The 24,207-nt window shown below is 43.6% G+C and overlaps 1 protein-coding gene across 1 annotated transcript in view; it reads right to left on the bottom strand.

Annotated features, from left to right (window-relative positions):
• cdh13 (cadherin 13, H-cadherin (heart)) overlaps nucleotides 1-5,665 on the bottom strand; it is a 500,261-nt gene extending 494,596 nt beyond the window's left edge. Inside the window, exon 1 of the mRNA XM_076267601.1 lies at nucleotides 5,512-5,665. Coding sequence (XP_076123716.1) covers nucleotides 5,512-5,556 — 45 coding nt within the window. The 5' untranslated portion in view covers nucleotides 5,557-5,665. The remainder of the gene's footprint in view (nucleotides 1-5,511) is intronic.
• Nucleotides 5,666-24,207: the final 18,542 nt, after the last annotated feature.

The raw sequence follows: 24,207 nt of genomic DNA, 5'->3' as shown, positions 1-24,207 counted from the left end.
TTTACAACAACATGACTAATAGGCCTTAGAAACAGACTAAGCTTACAGTTTAAATAGCTCTTTCTTTAATTTAGTGGACAGTTGGCAGATAACAGATAACAACAATAAAAGTCATGTCTGAGGCACATTTGCCATGGTGATTCTGAGAGTACCATTCAAACCTGGCGAAAGAAAAAGAGAGAACTGAACAACCAGGAGCCACAAAAGAGCTGTCGGTTAGCTGCCCCTGCATGACACTCCTTTGATGAAATTAGAGCTTTCTCTTGCCATAAGAAATAAGGTGATAACAAATTATGATTACAAGCAAACTTCATCATTAACATTATTAGTGCTGTTATGGGTGTTCTAGTTATCAACAGTAGTGGCAGCAGCAGCAGTTTGTAGCATAAACGTGTTCATGTAGCATTTAGCTTGTTGTTCATGTTGTATGCAGCTCATGTTTGGAGCCACCTGGGAGCTCGGATGCCATTCCTGAAGGCGGTAAAAACATGACCAGTTCAGTTTCCGCACAAGGTCAACGCCTCCCCAAGCTGAGAGGAGGCTTGCACTGACCCCTCAGTCCATTACAGTGAACCGCTGAACCACAATCGCCAGGGGACACCGAGGGAGATGGAGAACCAGCCAGCAGCAGCCAGGGCACTTTCAGAGACGCCGGGGTGGTGGTGGGGTGCGAAGGTGAGTGAATCAGAGGGAAGGAAGGATGGAGTGAGGGAGGGAGGGCAAAAGATAGAGATAGAGAGAGAGACAAATAGAGAGAGAGAGAGAGAGAAAGAGAGAGAGAGAGAGATTTGAAGAGGCAGCATCGAAAAGCATCGAAAGAAGTACGCACGGGAAAGATGTGTGTGTGTGTGTGTGTGTGTGATTCTCTTTGCCAGTGCACTTACAGGAAACTTTTACCCAGGCTGCATTGCTTTTACCAGATTCACAGAGAGCTCATAGACTTAGACTTCAAGGGTCCGTCTGCCATTTGTTGTAATGTACTCCATCGACCGACTCCAGGACTCCACATTTTTATACCTGAGCCCATTACCCATTACCTCACCTCTTCAGAGGTCCTCACTGACCGGTATAAGAAGCTCCATTATATAAAGGGTCCTTTCCCAGCACTGGCCCATTCGGACCATCATCATCATCCCAAATTCTATTCCAGTCATCATCCCAGTGCTATCCTCGCTAGCAGCAGATAACCCCTTACACACACACACACACACACACACACACACACACACACACACACACACAGACACTCCAGCCTCTCATAACACAGCCCAATCATCTCAAAAACATGACAATGCCAATCGCCAGGGGTTAGACTGAGTGACCTGGCTGTCTCTGAGCCAAGGGCATCTGTGTCCAGCCCAGCACTTCACAGCCGTGTGAAAACAAGCCTCTGCTTTATTCTTTAGAGGGGGATTTTATTTCCCCCCTTTCTCATTCTCATCTGCCACTGCCAAACATGTTCCTCCATACTCCCCTCCGCCCACACACTCTCTCACACACACACATGCTCATACACACATTACAAAGTTTCCAGACACAGACAGAAGCCTTGCAATTAGGACGAAGCATCAGATCCTTTCCAGGCCTGTCCACCGTTGACCTTCACAGCACCCTACAGCCCCTCCACAAAAGGGGGTCAGTGCAGAAGAGCTGGGTGCATTCTGGTCCACATCCACACTAATGACTAGCGCCTCTCATTACTGTCTTCATTACCAGAGCCTTCATTTACCTTATTGTGCTTCTCTCGCCTGCTTGCCTGCCTTCTCGTAATTATTATTTCCTCTCTTGCCAGAAAGAAGGGGAGGGAGAGAGAGGCAGAGAGAGAGAGAAAGAGAGAGAGAGAGAGAAGAGAAATGTGTTGGGATAAATGCATTCATAAACATTAAACTCTCGGGAGGACGAGCTAAATCTTTTGTTGAGGAAAAACATGCACACCGTGTCATGTGTTATTTAAGCATAGCTCAGATGAGCTGCATGCCAGGACGCACTGTATGGGCACAAGACAACACCCTTGGTCAGTTACCTGTCTAAATTGGCCAGAGAGAGATTGTGTGATTGGTCTGGAATGTGATAATAGTGCTTCCATCATTCCAAAAACACAATATGGGCAACTGAGGTTGAGCTGGGGACATCTCTTGGCTATGCAGTCCCCCCACACACACACACGAACCCACACACCGTTGAGTTTTACGACAAATCTATTTACCTTTTACGACAGACGGACTGTCGTCCCAGATCCACAGTGACAGGTTAACATCCGTTTGAGCACTGGATTCATTTTGGGTCATTAGGACTGGGGATTGCATCCATCATGCCAAGAATGTGATTATCTCACGCAGGGGCAGATGCAGTTCCCCGAGACTCTTTCCTGAGCCGAGTGCACTCGTACACTCTCTCTCACTCTCTTGCACTCTCACTCTCTTGCACTCTCACTCACTTTCTCTCTCTCTCTCTCTCTCTCTCTCTCTCTCTATCGCACTCTCTCTCTCTCTGACTGCACTGCTGCTGAACCTCTCCTCTATCACCTCTATTGCTGGGGATGAGCGCCTCAGACACACACAACACAGCCAATGTTGCTGAACATGGGTACGGCTGGGATTAGAATTGATAGTGGAGATTGTGTGTGTGTGGGTGTGTGTGTGTGTGTGTGTGTGCGCGCGCGCACGCATACGCACATGTGTCAGAGAAAGGGCAGGGGAGATGGCCTAACAAACAACTGACACAGTGAGAAAGAGAGGCAGAGAGAAAGTGTGTGTGTGTGTGTGTGTGTTAGCACAAGGCAGCTCCACTGCTGCACCTGTCACTGCTGGAATTAGAAGTGTGTGTGTGTGTGTGTGTGTGTGTGTGTGTGTGTGTGTGTGTGTGTGTGTGTGCGTGTGTGTGAGGGAGATACGCCTCTCTCGCTGATACCAATGGATCATGGGGGTAAATGGAGGAAAACAGGCACATGTCACTTATTTCAAACACTTCAGCGTGTTCATCTGCAGTATCCTCCAAGGTCACACACAGACACAGACACACACACGTACACACACACACACATACTGTACATGCACACACAGCTAAGGGGAAAGAGGGACTCAACACTCAATACTATCCTAAATATAAACACAAGGGTCAGTGATGCATCAAGGGCCACTCTGGAAGAGCACAGCAGTCCATTTCATTCTATTTGCCATGTTTGAGGAGTAGACGGGACTGAAACTTGAAGAAAACAAGCATGCAGAGAGAGAGAGAGAGAGAGAGAGAGAGAGAGAGAGAGAGAGAGAGAGAGAGAGAGAGAGAGACGCCCCTACATTCGGCTACGTGGTGCTTATTCTGAATCATCGCCGGGACTCTCAACTGCTTAGCGTTTCATTTCGAAAACAGGGATTTATAGAGGGATTCGCTGCCGCTGATACGGTAGAGCAGAGCACTTGGCGCCCTACCTGCACGCTATAAATAAGTGTTTTACTTGATCACACACTGAGCGCATAGTAATGTGAAGCGATGGGCCTACACACTGAGCCGAAAGCAGCAAGACTAGGCGAGGAAAACAACTTCCGACAGAAATAACCACCATGTGTTAAAATGAATGTAGCCTAATTAGTCAACGATTTTGTTCGGTCTGAGTTGTTACGCACACCTAAAAGTTTGCCACAGCGATAACATGTCAGATAACACTAATGTGGCAAAGCCCTGCGGAAAGTCCAACACAACCGGCAGTAAAAGTCTGGGAGTGTGTTTGAGGGTGTTGAGGCGTGACCGCCATGAGCCAGGCGCGGTAGAGACTGTTTTATTTCACCTTTATTTACACGCGCGCCGAGTAGCCAATATAATGTCCTGACGCCATTTCAGAGTCATTTATCACCGAGTTGTGCAGCAAGTGCGCACGCCATTAGTTATGATAATAAAACTATCACGCTGGGTGCTGCATTTGTTTTTAAAGAAAATCTATGGCGTGGTCTATAACAATACCTAAGTCCTTCCTAAATGCGACTTTGTTAAGTGGCTATATATCCTAACGACTACGAAAAAAAAACATTTCACAATTTTGGATGAGGATTGAACAATCTTCCTGTTAAAGCTGACTGTTCCCAGTCGCTGGCTTTGTAACTGAAACTAGCTACATGGACGCTGTCAAAAAAATCATAACCTAACCTACCCACTGTACTCTGCGCCATGCTAAATATGTAACTGTATACAACTTGAATATCACATTGCAAGGACCCTACCCACCCAATGGGACCAACACTGGTTTATATAAACACATGGAATTTGAGACCATGGGTGAATATATGACTTCACAAAATCTAGCATCGCTGCCTGCCGGTGTTGAAATTCATCTCCCGCGAACAGACATGATAGCCCGCCCGCTCATTCAGCACCTGGCGTGTCTGGAGAGTGGCGCTCAAGCACAGACCGCCCCAGCTGGGTATAGCGAACAGCGTGATTCCTGAGCACGGGGAGCGCCTTTGCGATTTGGCCGTGTTTGGGAAGCCTGCCCGTTAACTGCAGCCACACCTGTTGTCCGCGCATAAGGGTGTGTGAAGAAGGAAGCAATCACGATTCGAACATGACAAGCCTCTTTTGAAGTCGACAAAGGGCCCCGGGGCCACACTGAATCTATAAACTAATTAATTTGAATGTAACATAACATAGCATGCATGCACCTTGCAGACGCGGTCTTGTTCTTCTGGTCTTAAGCCCGTTGGACATGTACAAATGTTTGTCATCAATCAGGCGATGCCTAAATTTAGCAGCCGGATTTCAATCGGTATCAACTTCAAAAAGGGTCACTTCATTGGAGCAAGGCATTTTAAAGCATTGTGGTGTGGTGTATTAGTATATTAGTTGGAAAAGTTAAAAGCGGTGGTGTCATAAATTGGCAGCATCTGGGGGGCTATTTTCACGTTTATGTATGCTGCCAGGAAGCCTGCGAGTCTGACGAAGAGCCCCTTGGACGGGCAGTGTCAGTGAATCCCTCTCCCACGTACCGCTCTCGCCTTAATGAACAGCCAAAGAAACGCTCAACTTCGGAGGTGAGCGGAATATAGATGCGCCTGGAAGCGAGTTGACTCGTGATTTGCACATAGCCCCACACATTACTGTTGTCGCTTGCAGTGCAATGCATCTACGCAAAAACAAATCCGTTAAATGACCACAGCGGTCACAGAGATGAAAACATTATCTTCTACAAACAAAATCCACCAAAGCATTTAAGATCTGAAATGGCTTGGATTATTCCTCGATTTAGTGCACCGTGTACTTGGTAATAGTCCGTTAACTATTTCTCGAATCCGTTGACAGTGTACATTAGATTAGGAATAGCATGACATCTTAATGTTCGGATACTTTTGTGGAAAAAAACGTCTCGACACACACCATAGGAATTTAAATCTACTCGCGATGACACCGACAGTGTCCATATTGGTAGACTTAGCCATACAGAAAAGCAGTGAAACACAGCAGACAGTTAAACGGAGCGGGCAAATATCCTCGAATTTCCCGTCAGAAACCTCTTGTTCTTACCTGGGAGGCGAGGAACGCTAAAAGGATGTGAAATCCCATCTCCATGGTTTTAGATCTCGGAATAAATGTTCAAAACAGCGTTCAGGTTTGACCAGCTCTGCTCATAATTCCAGAGTCGAACTGCCACTGCGAGAGTAGAGAGCCCTTGCCTCGAGCTGCCAACTTCCGAAGTAGAACTGCAGCCTCATCAGCGAAGGATTGGATAAAGGCGTCGAGACCACAACCAATAGATTTATGGGGGGACTTCTTGATACCCCGTGCAACCACTTGCATCAATAATTCCACACATTATGCATTTCTTTGAAGGGGTTTGGAATACTTCAACGGATTATTAAAGTTATTTGATATGACGATTTGGTTTTATTAGTATCGATGTTACATCTTATCCTTGTCATTTCGGCTTCGTTTTCATGACAAGTAGTTGTTTTTCCATTCCTGTCATTTCTGTGAATCGAATAAGATTATCAATCGTTTTCCTGGTGTTTAGTCCCACCTCTATTGTTAATTTTGGAAATGCGTGGGCTCGCCGGTGGTATTACTCTCATCTGAGAATATGAACGTATGCATTCAGATGTGTTTGCTGCATGGTTGTGTGTGACATGCCCTATGCTTTAGGTGTTGGTGAGCGCACACTGTTTATGAATTCTTCACGCAATTTTACGTGAAGCTTTTGCCTGTCAGAAAAAGCATTTTCATTTATCCAGCAATTGACAGGTCCAGGTTACGTTTTATTCCGATGGTATAAAACAGAGTAAAATTGTTTACCGCGTTCCAGAAGAGGACCGTGGAGGCACAGCTATAGTGCGCCGTCACCTGGAGAGACTCTGTTCTGGTGTAGGCGAGTGACTCGCGACGAACTCACATTTCACCCTCATAGGCTATTTCTCTCTTATTTGAACAATAACTCATGCGAGAGAAAAAAAAATCAACGTCCTGTCTGTTTGCTTATATATATTTGCTTATATCAGCCATATAGGAGGAATCTGATGTCCAGAACAAAGAGCGTAAAGTTTTCTCGTCTTTATGATGAAACGCAATTCTCTATCTCTCTCTCTCTCACACACACACACACACACACACACACACACACACACACACACAAACACCACACATACACACACACTCACTAGCAACTCATCTCATGAGTAGGCCTACAGCTTTTGATGCAGACTATTACAGAACAACAACATTACATAAATAGTCTGTCCATATTACCGGTATGAATTATCTGTCTAAGGCAGGCATAGCATTGCACAGGCTAACAGATTGGTTTTGTTTGTTCAAGAGGACAACAAATCACACGTTTGTTTCCACACCTTGCATTTTAAACAGATCCTGTGTCCATGGTTTAGCTCTGTCCACCAAGACCCACCCAGGTTTCAAGGGGGTATCAAGGAAGGACATAGGATCCAGTTCTTACTGCAGGCCAGCAGCAGTCATTTCACTCTGACATTTCACTCTGGAATGAATTTCCAGGAGAGTCATTATTTCACTTGTATTATTGAATGAAGTTGCAACATCCCTCTGCAGGATGCATCAGTCTATAGATTGCACGTTTAAAAAAAAAATCTTCATTAATGCCTTTGAATTGGGTTTTGTCTTGTGATAGACACTGAATGGAAGTACAAAGCTGTGTGGCATGTTTGGAAAGATCACCTGGCATTCAAAGTTATCAACAAAATGGAAAGAGAGTAGGTATTCAGTTTATTTTTATTTTTTCAAAAAGAAATATATCTGGTAACACTTTACTTGCCAGTATCAACATAAGAGTGGCATGATACTGTCATGAACATATGACACTAACCCTAACCCTAACTTGTTATGACAAAAACCAAATGTCACTTAATAACAGAAGCCTTATGTCATAAACATTTATGACTTGTTTATGTGTTATGTCACTCTTATGTTGATACTGTCAAGTAAAGTGTAACCATATATCCTTATGGTTCAGTTATTCAAACATGTTTAAACTAAACTAAAGCAAGGTTGCCAATATTCTGAGGGAGAAATACTTATCAGCATATCTCTCTATCAAAAGGGATGTAGACTATACTATTTTATATCTGTTATAGCGGGTCAAAGTAAAATGGCTTTGACCAATAAATGACAGAAATCAAGTGCATAATAAAAGGTATATATTGGGAGTCTATTTGTGCTGTGCTACTTTGCCACTGCCAGACAACAGCATTCGTATTACCCTCATCTCCAATAGTGGACAGATGGTATTGTAATCAGTCCATCTGTCTGTCTATCTGTCTGTCTGTCTGTCCATCCATGTGTGTGTGTGTGTGTGTGTGTGTGTGTGTGTGTATCCAAGCACACAACTTCAAAACTACTGATCTGGGCTTCTAGAAAAATTAGCTTTGTCGTTGCTGAACCACCGTAGTATGACATAACTTTCACTCAAGCAACAACCTACTTACAACTAGGCTATGTGTTGTTGTTTGGTTGGTCAAAAACAATAGTTATAACTACCAAGATTGCGACGGAAGTTAGCCAACAACCTTTTCAAAAAACGCTCCCCTGATTTACTTCAAATTTGTAAAGATAGAGAAAGATAGAAAATCACCATATCTCAGTCATCCAACGTGATCTCCCAGATCCCAGATTCTTACAGTAATAAGCATCTCAGATCATCTCCTCATACCACTCCGATTAGGTTTATCTATACTCTCTCTCCATGAAATATTTTAGTCATGGTGGTTCCAATACTAGATTCTCCAGGGTGTAGACTAGAGAAACATGTTTGATGACATGATCAAGAAGGCCCTGAGGAAACCATGTATCGGCTCTCTATAATGAGGATTACGGCACTGGTCCAAAATTGGAATAATAATAATCATAAGCGTGACATTTCAGGAAAAGCTTGGATGGTCTTAAACGTGATTGGCTGTCCTGAGGGAAGGCTTTCTCTTCCAGGTTATACTTTTGGTCTATAGGACTAGTTATTTCAATAATGCAGCTTTATTATGATGAGATTATCAAGAGTTTCATTTAGTGTTTTTTTATGATGACTATTATTGCTACAAACAGCACGTCAAATGATGACTAGTATATTACTGCAGAGATGTAGTATTGTGGGTTGTGTTTAGAGCAGTTCTTTGTGAAATCTTCAGAGGTTGTTCCTCGGGACAAGGATTCTAATTATAAGCCGAAAGGCAATTAAATCTATAGTCCAGGCATCAAGTATTGCTCAAAAAAATATAGTGTAAAAACAACACAGTTTCTGTCTGCTGGGGTGTCACGGACCTTCCAATGTTCCAATGTTCCAATGTTTTGCCGTCGTCACGGTGTGTGTCTGTTTACTTTCATTTTAAGTATATAAGTATGTATATAGTAAATTATAGTAAGTATATAGTGTGTGTCTGTTTACTTTCATTTTGCCGTGACACACAAACACAGACACACACACACACACACACACACACACACAGACACGCACATAAGCATGGAGTATACTGGGCTAATAATGATGAGGTTATGTCAGTATACACATTTTAATGATATTATCAGTCCAAGTTTAACACATTTGTAGAGTAAATGTGCAGATACATACACATAGACAAGGTATGAGAATGAGGATGCCTGCCATTACACCCATAGGAACCTCAGTGACATCCCATTCTAAATCCACAGGTATTAATATGCCCCTTTTGAGACCAGACATAAGGAACAACTGAAGCACATGACAAGGACATGGAACAGGAAACAGGAAGTAAACAAAGGCCAGCAGAAGGTAGCGTGAAGGAGACACAATGGGATCCAAAATAACTGTAGAGACAGGTGAACAAGGAAAAGCCAGCATAAGACCCTTACAGTCTCTTCTAGGTCTCTACAGGAGGAAATCCTGCTGAACCCCTTAAAAAAAAATAAGTTATTGAGGTTTTTGCATTTTTGGTATCCTTAGGACATCTAGTGAACATTTCTGGAGGATAACATAAAATTTAGACAGTGAAATTTTTTTTATTGGCATATTTCCAAAATGGGCACTGTAACACGCACCAACGTAATAACTTCCCACCAACGTAATAAAAATTTGCACAAAATCTGCATATTTTAAATGTAATAATCCTGCCAACGTAATAATTTCCCAATCCTGCCAACGTAATAATTTCCCACCAACGTAATAACCTTTGCCTACTGCCAATGTAATAACCAAATTTCCCACCAACCATTTGCAGGAAGTTATTACGTTGGTGGGAAGTTAACAGTTATTTCATTAACTTCCCACCAAAGTACAGTAATAAATTACTGATTTAGTTATATTATATCTGTTTTATCAGTTGTAAGTGTATAGTTGTCAACAGTTTTGTTACCATGTAAACCATCTCATGACCATAAAACATGGACCCCCCCATTTATCATTTACTTATACTTCTACTTATTATTCATCACCTGGAGCCATGCAAAGCTACATGGACACCCCTTGTGTTCTCTTGTTATTGATATTACTTGTCTCAAGTAAAGTATAAGTGATTATATCGATAGCAAATGCCATTATAATGTTATGATTTATCACCCAGAAGAAATAATATTTTCTCATTGGCTGGTAGGGTGGCTATGAAGTGGTAAAAAAGTTAATCACCATTCCATATCAATGCTGTTTTGAATGGTAACTATATAACAACCACAATAAACAGAGGTTTAACCTGGAAGTAGGCTTCACAACAATGGAATTAACCCCAAACAAGCTACCCACAGTGTACACAGTGCCAACTGGAGAATAAGTGAAATGGCGACCTTCAAGGTGTCCCAATATACAGGATTAATGGACTCGGGAAACTCCACTCTGCTGGGCGTCATGGAGCTCTGCATCTGCCCTGTCCATTACTTCTTTAAATTGGGACACCTCGATTTATTAACAAAACATAAGTCAAAAGAGTAGAAACACTGCAGCTTTACTGCTTGGCCCCCAGTAAGAGAAGGCAGTAACACAATATGTGCATTCACAGCTGCTTGGCCCCCAGAAAAAAGGTGATGGAAATAACTAAAGGTAAAAAGACAATGATATCCTGTGCAGTAATTTGCTTTGCCCACACTAAAGGTGTTGAACTACAGGTATGCCAACTTTGCATAGAGTCTGGGACCTGTCCCTAAATAGTCCTTGTCCCTATACTAAATTTCAAAACTGTTTACTAAGCAGATTATGCTGAAAATCCTATTCCAGAAATGGACTCAGCATCCCAGAAAACCTATGATTTGATAGCAAAACAATCAAAATTGACCCATTAGGTGTGGAGATTTGCTATTCTTATTTTCCATCCGTCTCTTTTGGTGGCCATTTTGGAAATATGCCAATAAAACATTTGCCACTGCCTAAATGTAATGTTATCATCCAGAAATGTGTACAAAGGATACCAAAAATGCAAATACCTCAATAACTTATTTTGTAAGGGGTCCAACCTAATTTTGCAAGTTTTCCCCCTGACTAACACCCCAAAGGTGGTTGATGATGTAGAACCTGTGCTCTTCCACAGCAAAATCACTATTTTTATCACTAAACATTTTTTTTATGGACCCTGATTTGTGCACTGTGTACAGGCATACTAATGGAGTGATAATGACATAATGGTTATTTTTTAGGGGTTAGGTTTAGAGAATAATAAAAACATGTTGAACAGTGTGGTAACATGATTCCAACTTTATGGAAAACCTTTTTCGTTCCAGCATGACTATGCCCCAGTGCTCAAAGCAAAGTGTCCATTACTGCAGCCCAAACTATATAAGGACTTCAACTTCATCCTACCTCACGCTCCTCCAGAGAGCAACTCATCTCTAGCAGGATTGTTAAGGCAGAGGAGTATGTCCACAGTAAAATAAATAAATAAACGAAAGGAGCTTTATAGATAATGAAAGGCGCCTTTAAAATATCTCTGTTGTCCTGGCGTGTGCAGAGGCAGTAGACACAAACGTGCCCATAGGGTGGGGAGATTTGAGCTGCTCGGCACGCCGCGCTGAGGTGAGACGGGAAGAAAGGTCGAGAGGAGTGATGGCTGATCATTCTCTGGGAGGATTGTTCTCTAATCTGCTATTCCGCATAGCAGAGGTATTCCCTTTCTTCTCCTTCCTCCAGATGTGAAAAATGACTTCCAGAATTGTTGTGACGGTCGGAGCGATTGCTTTTCTAAAACAATGTGCAGCTTTTTTTTTGGATGCCATATCTATTCATCAAAAGCGGAGGGCAAGAAGTGGCACAACACAACATATTACATCAAGATGCGTTTACACACAATTTGCAGGTGCCTTCAGGAAGTTCACATGAATAACCAAAATTACATCTTTGTGACTTCGAGAAAAAAGATGTAACAAAAATGGTGCAATACAATGGCAACATGCAAAATTCTGTTGAAACACCAAGCATTATATCACTAATTGATATTTTGTCTTTGGATGAACTTTGTTTACTACAGGGGGATGTGTGTGTGTGATGTGTGTCTCTTGTAAACCTGGGCCTGATCAGCCACAGCTGTCCTGCCTGAGAAACAAGCGGTGGCGCTTCAGTAGGTCTCATCCTCCTAAAATGAGATTTCCTGGACTCTAATTGTGCTGAGTGCATCATTGTCATTTGTCCTGTTCAACGCCCGCAGAGAAAGGGAGAGAGAGAGAGATTTCCTCACAGGAGTCTTTTTGAGGCTTATTGAAAACATCACACACACACACACACACACACACACACACACACACACAGAGAGAGAGAGAGAGAGAGAGAGAGAGACACACACACACATTCACACACACCCCTCCTCTCCTGATTGCGTCTTCCACTCTCCGGCTGCACTCGCTGAGGTCCTCGTTTCACTGCATGACAATGCAGGTCGACGTGATTTAGAGGCCCGCTCACGCCTCCTCCTCCACCGCCAGACTGCCTGGACGAGGAGCGTTATTACTGAGGAAGCCATTTTATCAATAAATAAAGGCCCTCCAAGCTCACCGCCTGGCCCAAAACTCTTTATAAATGACTCTGTGCTACTGCTCATAACAACAGGTATCATTTTTTACAGGACGAGTGGGATCCGCACGCGTTGTTCCTTTATAGGAGTGTATACTTTAGCTAACATTTACGACAGCCAACTCACTGGGGCTTAAGAGGCTGCACAAAAACAGATTGCTTACTCAACAATGACATTTTTCAGCAGGAAACTATCTCTCTCTCTCTGTCTTTCTCTCTTTCTTTCTTTGTGCCATCCAGAGGAGCAGGAGATGAAAAAAAGGAGGGTAAAGGAGAAAAAAAAAGAAAAGAAAACCAAGCAGAAGCAAAAAGGGAAGGGGAGGGGGCTGAGGGGATACGAAAGGGAGAGGCATCTGCTGGAGAGGGAAACCTACCAGTCCAGCCGAATATTTGAGGCCATGTGGACATGTAAGGGGTCAACAGAGGTCAAGCGCACATTAACCTTGGTTTAGACCCCTGAGATATGGATGTACGTTAACCTTGGCTGTGACCCCATCCTCATGGCCAGATATTAGGGTCAGAGGTCATAGAGACCTCTGGAGCAGCCTGATATTCAACAGATGACTTCATTAAGGAATATTGAGTTGTTAGCCTGCATCTTGATTATGTGTGTGTAATAAGTCTTTTGTGCTGCCACTTTCATAAGCTCCAAGTAACACATACAGCTATTGGGAACTTGGCAACCAAAGGCAGTTGAGCCGAAAGAACAAAATGTATTATCAAATTGCCACCAGTGACAAAGACAGTGTGTGGTATCTACCCACTTTGTTGTTAGAGTTGTATGCAAATATTAATATGTGACTACTGAAATCAATTGAAGCCAGGGAGCGAATGGGCATTTGTGCACTGAACCTTAACTGAACTAATAAATTGGAACATCTATCTGCGTGTTCTTAATTATTTTACATGATTGGCTCCATTCACTGGAGCAAACACAAACACACACAGGGGACAAGGGCACACAAGGCATAACCTCGTGTGTGTGTGTGTGTTTGTGTGTGTCAGAAGTGGATGAATAGGTGAGCACATGCCAGTCACGTGTGCCTCCCAGGCATGGCATGTCATCTAGAACCTTCTTAATCTTTCCATTAGTCTGCAGGGACATTCCATCACTCCATCACAGCAGAGGGCCTCACCAGATTACCATATTCATGCGCATTGGACGCTTTCCAAAGCCTCATTTGTATGGCTGCGCCGTGCTCTCTCTGATCAGAGTTTCTCTGCAGTTCTTCATCTCAACACTAGGTGGAGCTTAAAAGTGTCCAAGTGTCCCCCCATCGCCACAGCCAAAACTCACCCTACACACACAACCCATCCAAAAGTCATTTACTTCTGTCTCTCTGGGTGTGTGTGTGTGTGTGTGTGTGTGTGTGTGTGGTGTGTGTATCGTGTCCTTGGGTGCCGAGTGGAGCGAGTGGTGGTGGTGCGGCTTGAGGAGCAGAGTGGCGTGCCGTGGGGCAGTGTGGGGTGGAGTGGGGTGGAATGGGGCAGTGTGGGATGGAGTGGGGCAGTGTGGGGTGGAGTGGGGTGGAGTGGGGCAGCATAGGGTGAAGTGGGGCAGTGTGGGGTAGAGTGGGGCAGTGTGGGATGGAGTGGGGCAGTGTGGGGTGGAGTGGGGTGGCGTGGGGTGGAGTGGGGCAGTGTGGGGTGGAGTGGGGCAGTGTGGGGTGGCGTGGGGCAGTGTGGGGTGGAGTGGGGCAGTGTGGGGTGGAGTGGGGTGGCATGGGGCAGTGTGGGGTAGAGTGGGTCTGTGTGGGATGGAGTGGGGCGGCGTGGGATGGAGTGGGGCAGTGTGGGGTGGAGTGGGGCAGTGTGTGGTGGAGTGGGGTGGCGTGGGGCAGTGTGGGGTAGAGTGGGGTGGAGTGGGGCAGTGTGGGGTGGAGTGGGGAAGTGTGGGGTGGAGTGGGGTGGCGTGGGGCAGTGTGGGGTGGAGTGGGGCAGTGTGGGGTGGAGTGGGGTGGCATGGGGCAGTGTGGGGCTGTGTGGGATGGAGTGGGGCGGCGTGGGGCAGTGTGGGGTGGAGTGGGGCAGAGTGGGGTGGAGTGGGGCAGTGTGGGGTGGAGTGGGGAAGTGTGGGGTGGAGTGGGGCAGTGTGGGGTGAAGTGTGGGGTAGAGTGGGGCAGTGTGGGGTGGAGTGAGGCAGTGTGGGGTGGAGTGGCATGGGGTAGTGTGGGATGGAGTGGGGCAGTGTGGGGTGCAGTGGGGCAGTGCGGGATGGTGTGGGGCAGTGTGGGGTGGAGTGGCATGGGGCAGTGTGGGATGGAGTGGGGCAGTGTGGGGTGGAGTGTGGGGTGGAGTGGGGCATTGTGGGGTGGAGTGGGGCAGTTTGGGGTGAAGTGGGGCTCTGAGTCCCGTTGCAGCAGATTGATGGCGGGGCGTCTCATGCTTTATTACACCTCGCATCCTTTTTATGACTCCCCTCCATCTCTCTGCGGACAACACACATATTTCTCTCTAAGTGTCCCTAATATTTTTCTCTCTCTCTCTCTCTTACTCTCTCTCTATCTCTCTCAGACACGCACGGTGTCTCTGCTCATCTTCAGTTTTTTTCTCCTTGTGTAAAGCATGGCCACAAAAAAGGAAGAAGGTGTTGTCAGGCCCCATAAAGTCAGCGATTTGATTACAGGTGGTGTAAAGGAGCATTTCTCCAGGCTGGGAGACACTTCCAGTGGAGATGGGGAGGCTTTTGCAGCCCTGCCTGACACCACAAACACACAGGCCAGAACCAGATCAGCCATTAAGGTTGCCTTCACACTGAGGGCTCTATCTTGCACTCCAGCGCAATTGATACTCGCGCTTTTTTCTTTCCTATTTAGCAGTCAGCACATATTGGAATTTTCCCTCCACAGGTACATGTGCGCCCACGGGGGCGTTTCAGAGAAAAGAGGGGGCATGTTCCGGCACAAACGGTCCCTGTTGATATTTTGCAGTTTTAAGAAAACAATTCCGCCACAGACCAGGAACCTCCTGGTCTAAAGTCAGTGGCGCAAATTCAGATGCTATTTTAAGGGTGCATGCATGGCCACAGGCCTGCTGGAATGAATGCTATGCACACCGATCTACAGACACCCTGTGCACAGATGGAAACATTCAAAGCCTTGATAATATTTGTCCGTTTCCCGGTTTTGTTCGTGCATTGGTCAACTAAAAATTTAGTAGCCTATATAGTACATCTACATGCAATATCTTTACAACAACAACGCCTAATTACGACCTATTAATTTGGACAACTTTATACAGCCCTATAAAGGCTAAAGTTAGTTTTTACTAACTTTAGTTTTGTTCCAATTTACCGTTGTGCATGGCCGTAGATTTGCGTGGGGACCGAAGGACGTGTCAACACCAATGTCAAATTACGACTGAAATGTCCCCACCAATATTCAGGTTGAAATGGGGGGAAAAGCGCTCACATGCGCTACACAAAGAGTTAAATCATTTCTCACTTCAGTGCTGCGGATCATCTCGTACAGATCTTGTAATGTGCAGTAGCCTATAAGGGTAAATCGCGCTGATTTGAAGTTACCTATAATAACTACCAGTGAGCCGCAGTCTCCTGCACAGCATTGCGCAGCGCTTCAGCTTCACTTCGGCATATGAAGTGCGTACAAATTCACCCATTCTTCTCTGTTGAAATCCTCGAGAAGTAGGCTACTCATCACACATGAAAGAGCCTTCTCAGCTTTTAAATGGTGCTAGCTAGCCACTATTTGCTGTGATAAACAGTTCGCGAGAAAAATAACTTCAAGAGATTGAATAATTATTCTGTCCGCCCATCTCCATATCCATTCGTCTCGGTGGAATACACACTCTTCACGCAACACATGACAAACCATATATCAGAATAAACAGCAGACCTTACCAAACACAAAGGTGTAATGCATTCCCGTGTATAGTTAGCTGTTCCAGAGTAATCCGGTTTTGAAATAAATTGTAGCAAAATTCAACATGGTCTTTCAGCTTTAAGCATTTCTTAAAACTGAGCTGTGCTTACATCGCCTAGATATCTGTAAATATTAGAATCAGAGAATATACAGGCAGCTCACGGTTAAGAGTCTGTCAATGTAGCCTTAATGATTTCTTTTCACAAAATGCTAAGCATGCATGTATTGAACTTTCTTAAAACGGAGCTGTGCTTAAATGGGTCAATGCATGATTTCATAACAGACCAAATAGAAAATAAATGTTAAATATAGCCTACATACAGTATCTGTACATATTAAAATCAGATTATGTAGGCTACACAGGGGTGCGTTTCCCGTACAACTACGGAGGTTAGCTTTTTACTAACGTGGTACGATGCATCGTTCAACTAACCAACATGTAAGTTACGACTGTTTCCCAAAACCGTCCTACTTACATAGTACTTTGTTAGTTTGAACCATGTTGGTTTCAACCAACATAGTTCAGACTACAATGGTTGCAGATGTGTTCGGAGAATGTCGGGCTATTTCGGTTAGAGCCGAACGCATGAAGTCACGTAAAAGTAATGAAATTTGACATTGCATGACATTTCCTGGGCCCAGCAGTTATAATATCATTAACAATAATAATAATAAATATAGCCGCAAGCGGCAATGGCGGGCCCGAGCACCTGCGGGCCGCAACTTGTGACATGTCGGAATCCAACAAAGCACCGACGTGGTGCGTTTGTGAAATGTACATATTTGATGCGTGTGCTATTTGTTTTTGTATTTTATTTTCTGCCACATGTACTTCCTTGGCCAGGTGGGGGTGAAATGCAAGGCAGGCCCATTGGGTGTCATCATAATCATAATATATATTAACCTGAGAAATTTCAGACCATTCATTTTAAGCAAAGAACATTTCTGATACACTTTTTGGTTGGCCAGATGGTGGCGCTATGTTAGGCATGGAAATTACACATGTGAATATCATCACAATAATGATATCCAAATTTTTTGTAAACAGATCGATCAATCACTTAAGGCATTGTCCATTTTCTGGCACATTTCCTGCTTGACCAGGTGGTGGCGCTATGCCAGGCAGGCTCATTGGGTGTCTGGATACCATCATAATTATAATATCTATTACCATGCGAAGTGTCAGACCATTTATTCAAAGCATAGAGCATTTCTGGCACATTTCCTGCTTGGCCAGATGGTGGCGCTATGCTAGGCCTGTGAATTACGAATGTGAATATCATCACAATAATGATGTCTGATATTTTATAAAGTTTCAGATCAATCACTTAAGGCATTGTCCATTTCTGGCACATTTCCTGCTTGGCCAGGTGGTGGCGCTATGTCAGGCAGGCCCATTGGGTGTCTGGATATCATCATAATCATGATATCTATTAACCTGAGAAGTTTCAGACCATTCATTCAATGCACTGTGATTTATGACACATTTCCTGTTTATGTGGTGAGATATTAAAATCATATCAAATATATAAGTTATCAAAAATCCCTTCACAATTTAACATCAGCGACATCTTGGCATAATATTCGCCAAATTTCAAATGAATCTGACAAACCGTCTAGGAGGAGTATGTTCAAATTGATCATGTGAAATCAGTATAATTGTCATTCTTTCTGTTTCCAGGTGGTGGCGCAATGCCAAACATGCATTATGGGCATGTGAATATTATCATTAACATGGTCTTTAATGACCTGTGAAATTTAAAACATTTCAAGCCATGCATTGTGAATTATGACACATTTATTGTTCATGTGGAAGGGTATTAAAATTAATAATTTCGCCATTTCGTCAAATTACAACATATCAAAAAAAGGCTTCACAATTTATAATCAGGAACATCTCGGCGTCATGTATACCAACTTTGACATGAATCGGATCAACCGTCTAGGAGGAGTATGTTAAAATTGATCATGTCCACAACACACAAAATCTCAATTACCTCACTTCCTGTGGGCGTGGCTAATGACATGTTAATACAAAAGTTGTTTGGTTTTGGGAGTTACATACACTCACCAAATTTGGTGTGTGTATCTAAAACTATATGCCAACCACAAGTCACAGTGACATAAGGGGGCGCTATGGAGTTCCTGGCCAACGCCCGGTGCCAAGCTTTTATCCATGTCTATTCACTGTATCACTTGATGTGTGTGCCAAATTTCATGCGTTTTCACCCATGGGAAGCACCTCTTTTGGGATCACAATTCAGCACATATTTCATCACATTAGTCTGCACAAAATCCCAAATATCTCACTTCCTGTTGGGCGTGGCTAATGCATTGTACATAGGAAAGTTGTTCATCTTGGAGAGATACAGACACCTACCAAATTTGGTGTGTGTAGCTGAAATTATATGCCAACCACGGGATCAGTCACCTAAGGAGGCGTAAGGGGGCGCTAGCGAGTCCCTGGGCCATGCCCGGGGCCAAGCTTTTGTACCTAGCTGCTTTGTGTGACACCTTATATGTGTGTCAAATTTCAAGACTTTTCGTTTATGTTAACCACCTCAAAATATATGCCAACCACGAGATCAGTCACCTAAGGGGGCGCTAGCGAGACCCTGGGCCACGCCCGAAGTCAAACTCTTGTACATAACTGCGATGCGAGACACTTGACGTGTGTGCCACATTTCAAGAGTTTTCGACAATGTTAACCACTTCAAAAACAGGAAAGCAAAAAAGTAGAATAATGAATAATAATAATAATAATAATCCTTACAAAAACAATAGGGCCTTGCGCCCTTCGGTGCTCGGGCCCTAATAATGATAATACGTATTACAACAATAGGCAGTAATTTCAATAGGCCCTAGGATATGTATGCTTTTAAAAAATATATATATTAGGCTATTAATAATAATAATAGGCATAATAATAATAATTTTAATAATGTCACAGTCTATTGAACGTAGTCTACTAATTAGCCTAATTAGTGAAGCATAAATCGCCAACCGAGCAAATGTGAACAAATAAGTTACACATTTAATGAAACACACCGAATAGCCTACATATAGGCTAAATACTGGCCAATATTTTCATTTGTTATAGCGTGACAAGGTGGCGTGAAAGGATAGACCTCTGCATTTCAGATCTTGTAGTCGTAGGTTCGGGCCTGGATAATGATCAATTAACAATGGTGTTGGAATCTTGGATAGGCTCAATCACTAAATATTCCTATGATCGTTTAGAACCTGTAGTCCTAGTTTTAACTACTGATTAGAGACCATATGTCTACTAGCCTAGGCTTAGTATAAATGTATATTATGTTCTATGAAAATTGGCATGGTTAGATTAGATTCAACTTTATTGTCACTGTGCAGAGCACAAGTACAAATACAACCAAATACAGTTTGCATCTAACCAGAAGTGCCAAAAAGGCAGAAAAGTGCAATGTGATATATAAAGTACAGGTGGTGCATAGACAGGACAAGAAATATAGTGCAGTGTAGACAGTAGTATACAGTTGGTTTGCAGAAGGTGGTTTAGAGTAATATAAATGAAATATAAATATGTGCAGTATGTTACCTTACAGTAAGAGCAGAATAAATATGGATATGTAATATGAACAATGTTGAACAACATGTTGTTGTGTAAGTGCTTTGGGTTTCACTCTGTTCTAAAAGCGCTATATAAATGAATACTTTACTTTATGATTGCCCTTCATTTCACTGGAATATTTTCATGCCTTTATGCAGCATTTTTCAAATGTTGCCCTTGTTATGTGTTTTCATTGTGACACTGAAAACTGAATACTGTTACCACACACAAGTATTTCATGATATTTTAAATGCACAGATACAGTTTTTTTTACCATTACTTTTCATCCATTGTAATTATGAAGAATCACAACCACAAAATGACAGTTCACATAGCACAAATGTTTCAATGCTCAAATGGTTGAAGGATCTGCGCCAGCTGTACCTACACACACACACACACACACACACACACAGTGTTACTGTAGGTGCTGCTCATGTTGTTGCCTTCTGCTGCTGAGATAGTAGCAAAGTCTATACTGTTGTTTTCAAATGCATGTCTATATTCCCTGAGTGCACTGACATTTCAAGACCTACTTTATTCCATCAATCCCCTATGATAATACAAGCATGTCAACTGCTCCATCTAGGAGCCCAACAGCGAGGCAGAGGCGCGGTACAACAATGCCCATAGCCGGACCCGCGTTGTTGTGGAGAGGGCCCTGGGCATGTGGAAAGGTGTGTGAGCAAATCCGCTGGTGGCCTGAAGCTCCATCCTGCAAAGGCGTGCAGTGTAGTTTTGGTGGCGGCGCTTCTGCAACATGGCCCTTCAGGATCACATCCCACTGCCGGCTGATGAGGAGCTGTTAGTGGAGGAGGTGGAAGAGGTCATTCCAGTGGCTGCTGCACACCTTCCTGCTGGCCTGGAAGCACACTGGGAATTAGTTGCACATATGTTTGGCCCCTAAACACCCAAACCCCTCAATTCCCTGCCACATTCCCTGTTTTTTTCCCCTTTTGTTTATATTTTTTACATTTCTTTTAGTTTGGTGGGGGTGAGGGGGTAAATGTACTTAACTTTCCCACCATCACTTTCTCCCCATGATCCCTCCCACACACACACACACACACACACACACACACACACACACACACGTTTCCTATGAGCCATGACATCAAAATACACAGATTGAAAGGTCACAAAGCAAAGGGAACTTACCATTTTTCCACCTCCCATGACAGGCCTACCCATACCTGGGCCATGAAGGACAAGTTAAACCAGTGAAAATCATGTCACATTTTGACACTGACCACAGCACTCTGCATGCTCACTTATCCGCCAAGTCCCAAAGGTCTTAAAGTTCTCCAAGCGAGAGGCTACTCAACTTCACAGCAGCATTCTCCAATGTCATTGTACCAACATAATTCAGCTATGTGTTCAAATATCAAGATCATATAATAACTAAGAGTAGCCTAACTTATACACCCGCTAAACATAGCTTGTGATCAGACAAGATACAACACAAACCCCACTCCACAGGCATGCTCACCTCACACCCATCGACTCAGTCTTGAACCCCTGACCTCTCTCATGTAAAGCACACGCTACAGTCTCTGCCACAGCACAGTCACTACACCACATCATAATGGGCTGTAGAGTCCATATACCGTTAGCTATGTGTATGATTAGCAGATGCTTCATCCAAACACACTTAACATACGACTACAATGTAACGTTATCCTTTTATAACAATTACAATGCTAGCCTCACATAACAATACCGTTGGCATTCAAAAGCTTTATCACCAGATAACTTAACGGGTGTTCGAAAGGATCTGTGCTGACACATTAGCATTAGGCTACATGTAAATTCACAAATAATAACAACACAGATGATTGCGGTCACCATAACACTTCACCACAGGCCGCTCTGTTGTAGGCTAACTCCACAACACTTCACTTTCCACTGTACCACATAACGTTGTCCAGTAATGTGTAATTGTAGCCTCCAGCAATGCTATGGTATGGTATCCCACAGCAATGTTATGGGATCGTTTAATTGCTACCTCTCATCCATCTGTCCGCTGCGTGTTCCGTCATCAGGGTTACGTCGTCTCCAGCAACTATGGTTCTTACTACATACTACAGGTCGAGAGGTGTAGCTGTAACTACACAACTTTACGATAGTGGTTGTGAACGTTAGTTGCTACTATGGTTTTGGGAAACACTGACGCAGTGTAACGATGCATCATACTATGTAAGTTCCACCACCATAGTTCACACTATCGTTTTGGGGAACAGTTGTGTCGTACTTACATAGTTGCAACCATGTTAGTTGCTACCGTAGTTAGCAACGATGCTTCTGAGAAACGCACCCCAGAGTTGGAAAGTTAGGTCAACTTGGAAACTGTTTCTCATTGAGTTGCCTGATGGTAAGGTACAGCCGTAGCTTACACCTGCAGGAGCGCTTGCTTGGGCGCCTGTGTTGCGCAATGCACTTTGCTCCTCTCATCTATACGACGCAGTTCCCATTTCTCCAAACCATACCAAATTACAAGGACAAATATTGCTACACGAGGTATATCAGTGTGGTGTCCGATAGGTAAATAGGTATAAATCTAGCGTACACATTTCCATGAATCACGGATGTGTTGATGGCATAAATTAGGAAATATTAGAGGACTTAATGAGACGTGATGTTCAACTGCATGCTGATGCCATTTAACCCAAATGCCCCAGCAGCAGCACGGGAGAGGAGAGCTTATCTGACAGAAGATCTGCATTGTCTATAGTGAGGTAATGTTAGATTGCATTGCAAAAATATCACCATGCATTCATAACCTCGTGATTCAGTGAGAGTGATCCCAAAACATTGCAAAGAGTGACATTTCTGTATTACATTTTGTAAACAGGAAAAATCATTAGCAAACTGTTCCCAACTGACTATAGCGCTGTGAACCGTTCCTGGCTGCGCTTGGCAAATCCGCCATTATAATAGCAATCCGCTATGGAACAAGCGTGCCTGTTGTTAAAGGGAATGTGAGATGACGCTCTGATTGGTTTATTGCACGTTATGCCCAAACCACACCCATGAGTAATGTAGCTACTACAGACCACCCCATTTTAGATTTGCGTCGGGCGCAACAGTCATGATCCCACCGGTAAAATAGCATCAGCGCCCAAGATCCGCCCACAAAGCGACTCGCGCAAAGTCAATTGCGCTGGAGTGGAAGATAGAGCCTTGAGTCCGTTTAACTGGACCGTATCCGAGTGTGATTATTCCCCCCTAGCCCTGACTCAGCTGCAGAGGTGGAAAGTAACAAATTACATTTACTCACGTTACTGTATTGAGTAGTTTTTTTGTGTATTTTGTATTTTTTAAGTAGTTTTTAAAATCTGTAATTATGACCGCTGCGCAGCGAAGCTTTTCTTTTTTTTTTTTTTTCGCATGGCCAATTTTCTGTCAAGGATTCCCGGGACACTGAAAGACCGGGGTACACGAAACTTGGTGGGCACAAGGCTAATCTGATTTTAATATGAACCATTGTTTTCGTTTTGATCTGTAGCCCCGCCACTGGACTGGACCCCCCGAAAGGAGGGTAGGGCGGACACCGTTTTCTGTGAATATCTCGAGAACTGTAGGGTTTAGAAGGACCACCTTTTTTTTGTATGTTGATCTTTAAGGGCCATGTCAACCCATTCCATAACCGCTCATTTCATGTATAGAGCCACCTAGTTAAAAACGAAAAAGTAAAAATGAGGTGTTGTAATCGCAGGTATCTGTGACCTAACATGGTCAAAACTGCACGAAATTGGAAGTGTAGGATCATTATGACACCCTCTGATTGCACGCCAAGTTTCTTGGAATTCCGTTCATGGGGGGCCAAACAATAAATTAATTTATGTTACTGTACACCAACTGGCCTGTACAGTAGGTGGCCGGACACAGTTTTCTGTGAATATCTCGAGAACCGTAGGGCCTAGGAGGACCACCGTTTTTTGTATGTTGGTCTTAAGGGACCATGCCAACCCATCCTATTACCACTTATTTCATGTATAGTGCCACCTAGTTAAAAATTTAAAAGCAAAAAAGTAGGTGTTGTAATCACAATATCTCTGTCTGACATGGTCAAAACTGTACGAAATTGAAAGTGTAGGGTCATTATGACACCTTCTGAATGCATGCTAAGTTTCGTGGACTTTTGTTCATGGGGGGCCATACAATAAATTAATTTAGATTTACATTTAGTGACCGAGTTTTCTGTGAATATGCACATGCACATGCACACACACAGGCACACCCACAAGCACATGCACACACACACACACAGACACACA

This window comes from Alosa pseudoharengus, unplaced genomic scaffold (assembly GCF_046254945.1).
Source record: "Alosa pseudoharengus isolate Yale_2024_CS ecotype anadromous, Long Island Sound unplaced genomic scaffold, YU_APseudo_1.1 YU_APseudo_1.1_scf_10, whole genome shotgun sequence".
In the NCBI taxonomy this organism is placed as follows: domain Eukaryota; kingdom Metazoa; phylum Chordata; class Actinopteri; order Clupeiformes; family Clupeidae; genus Alosa; species Alosa pseudoharengus.
This window is presented reverse-complemented; position numbering and strand designations above follow the sequence as displayed.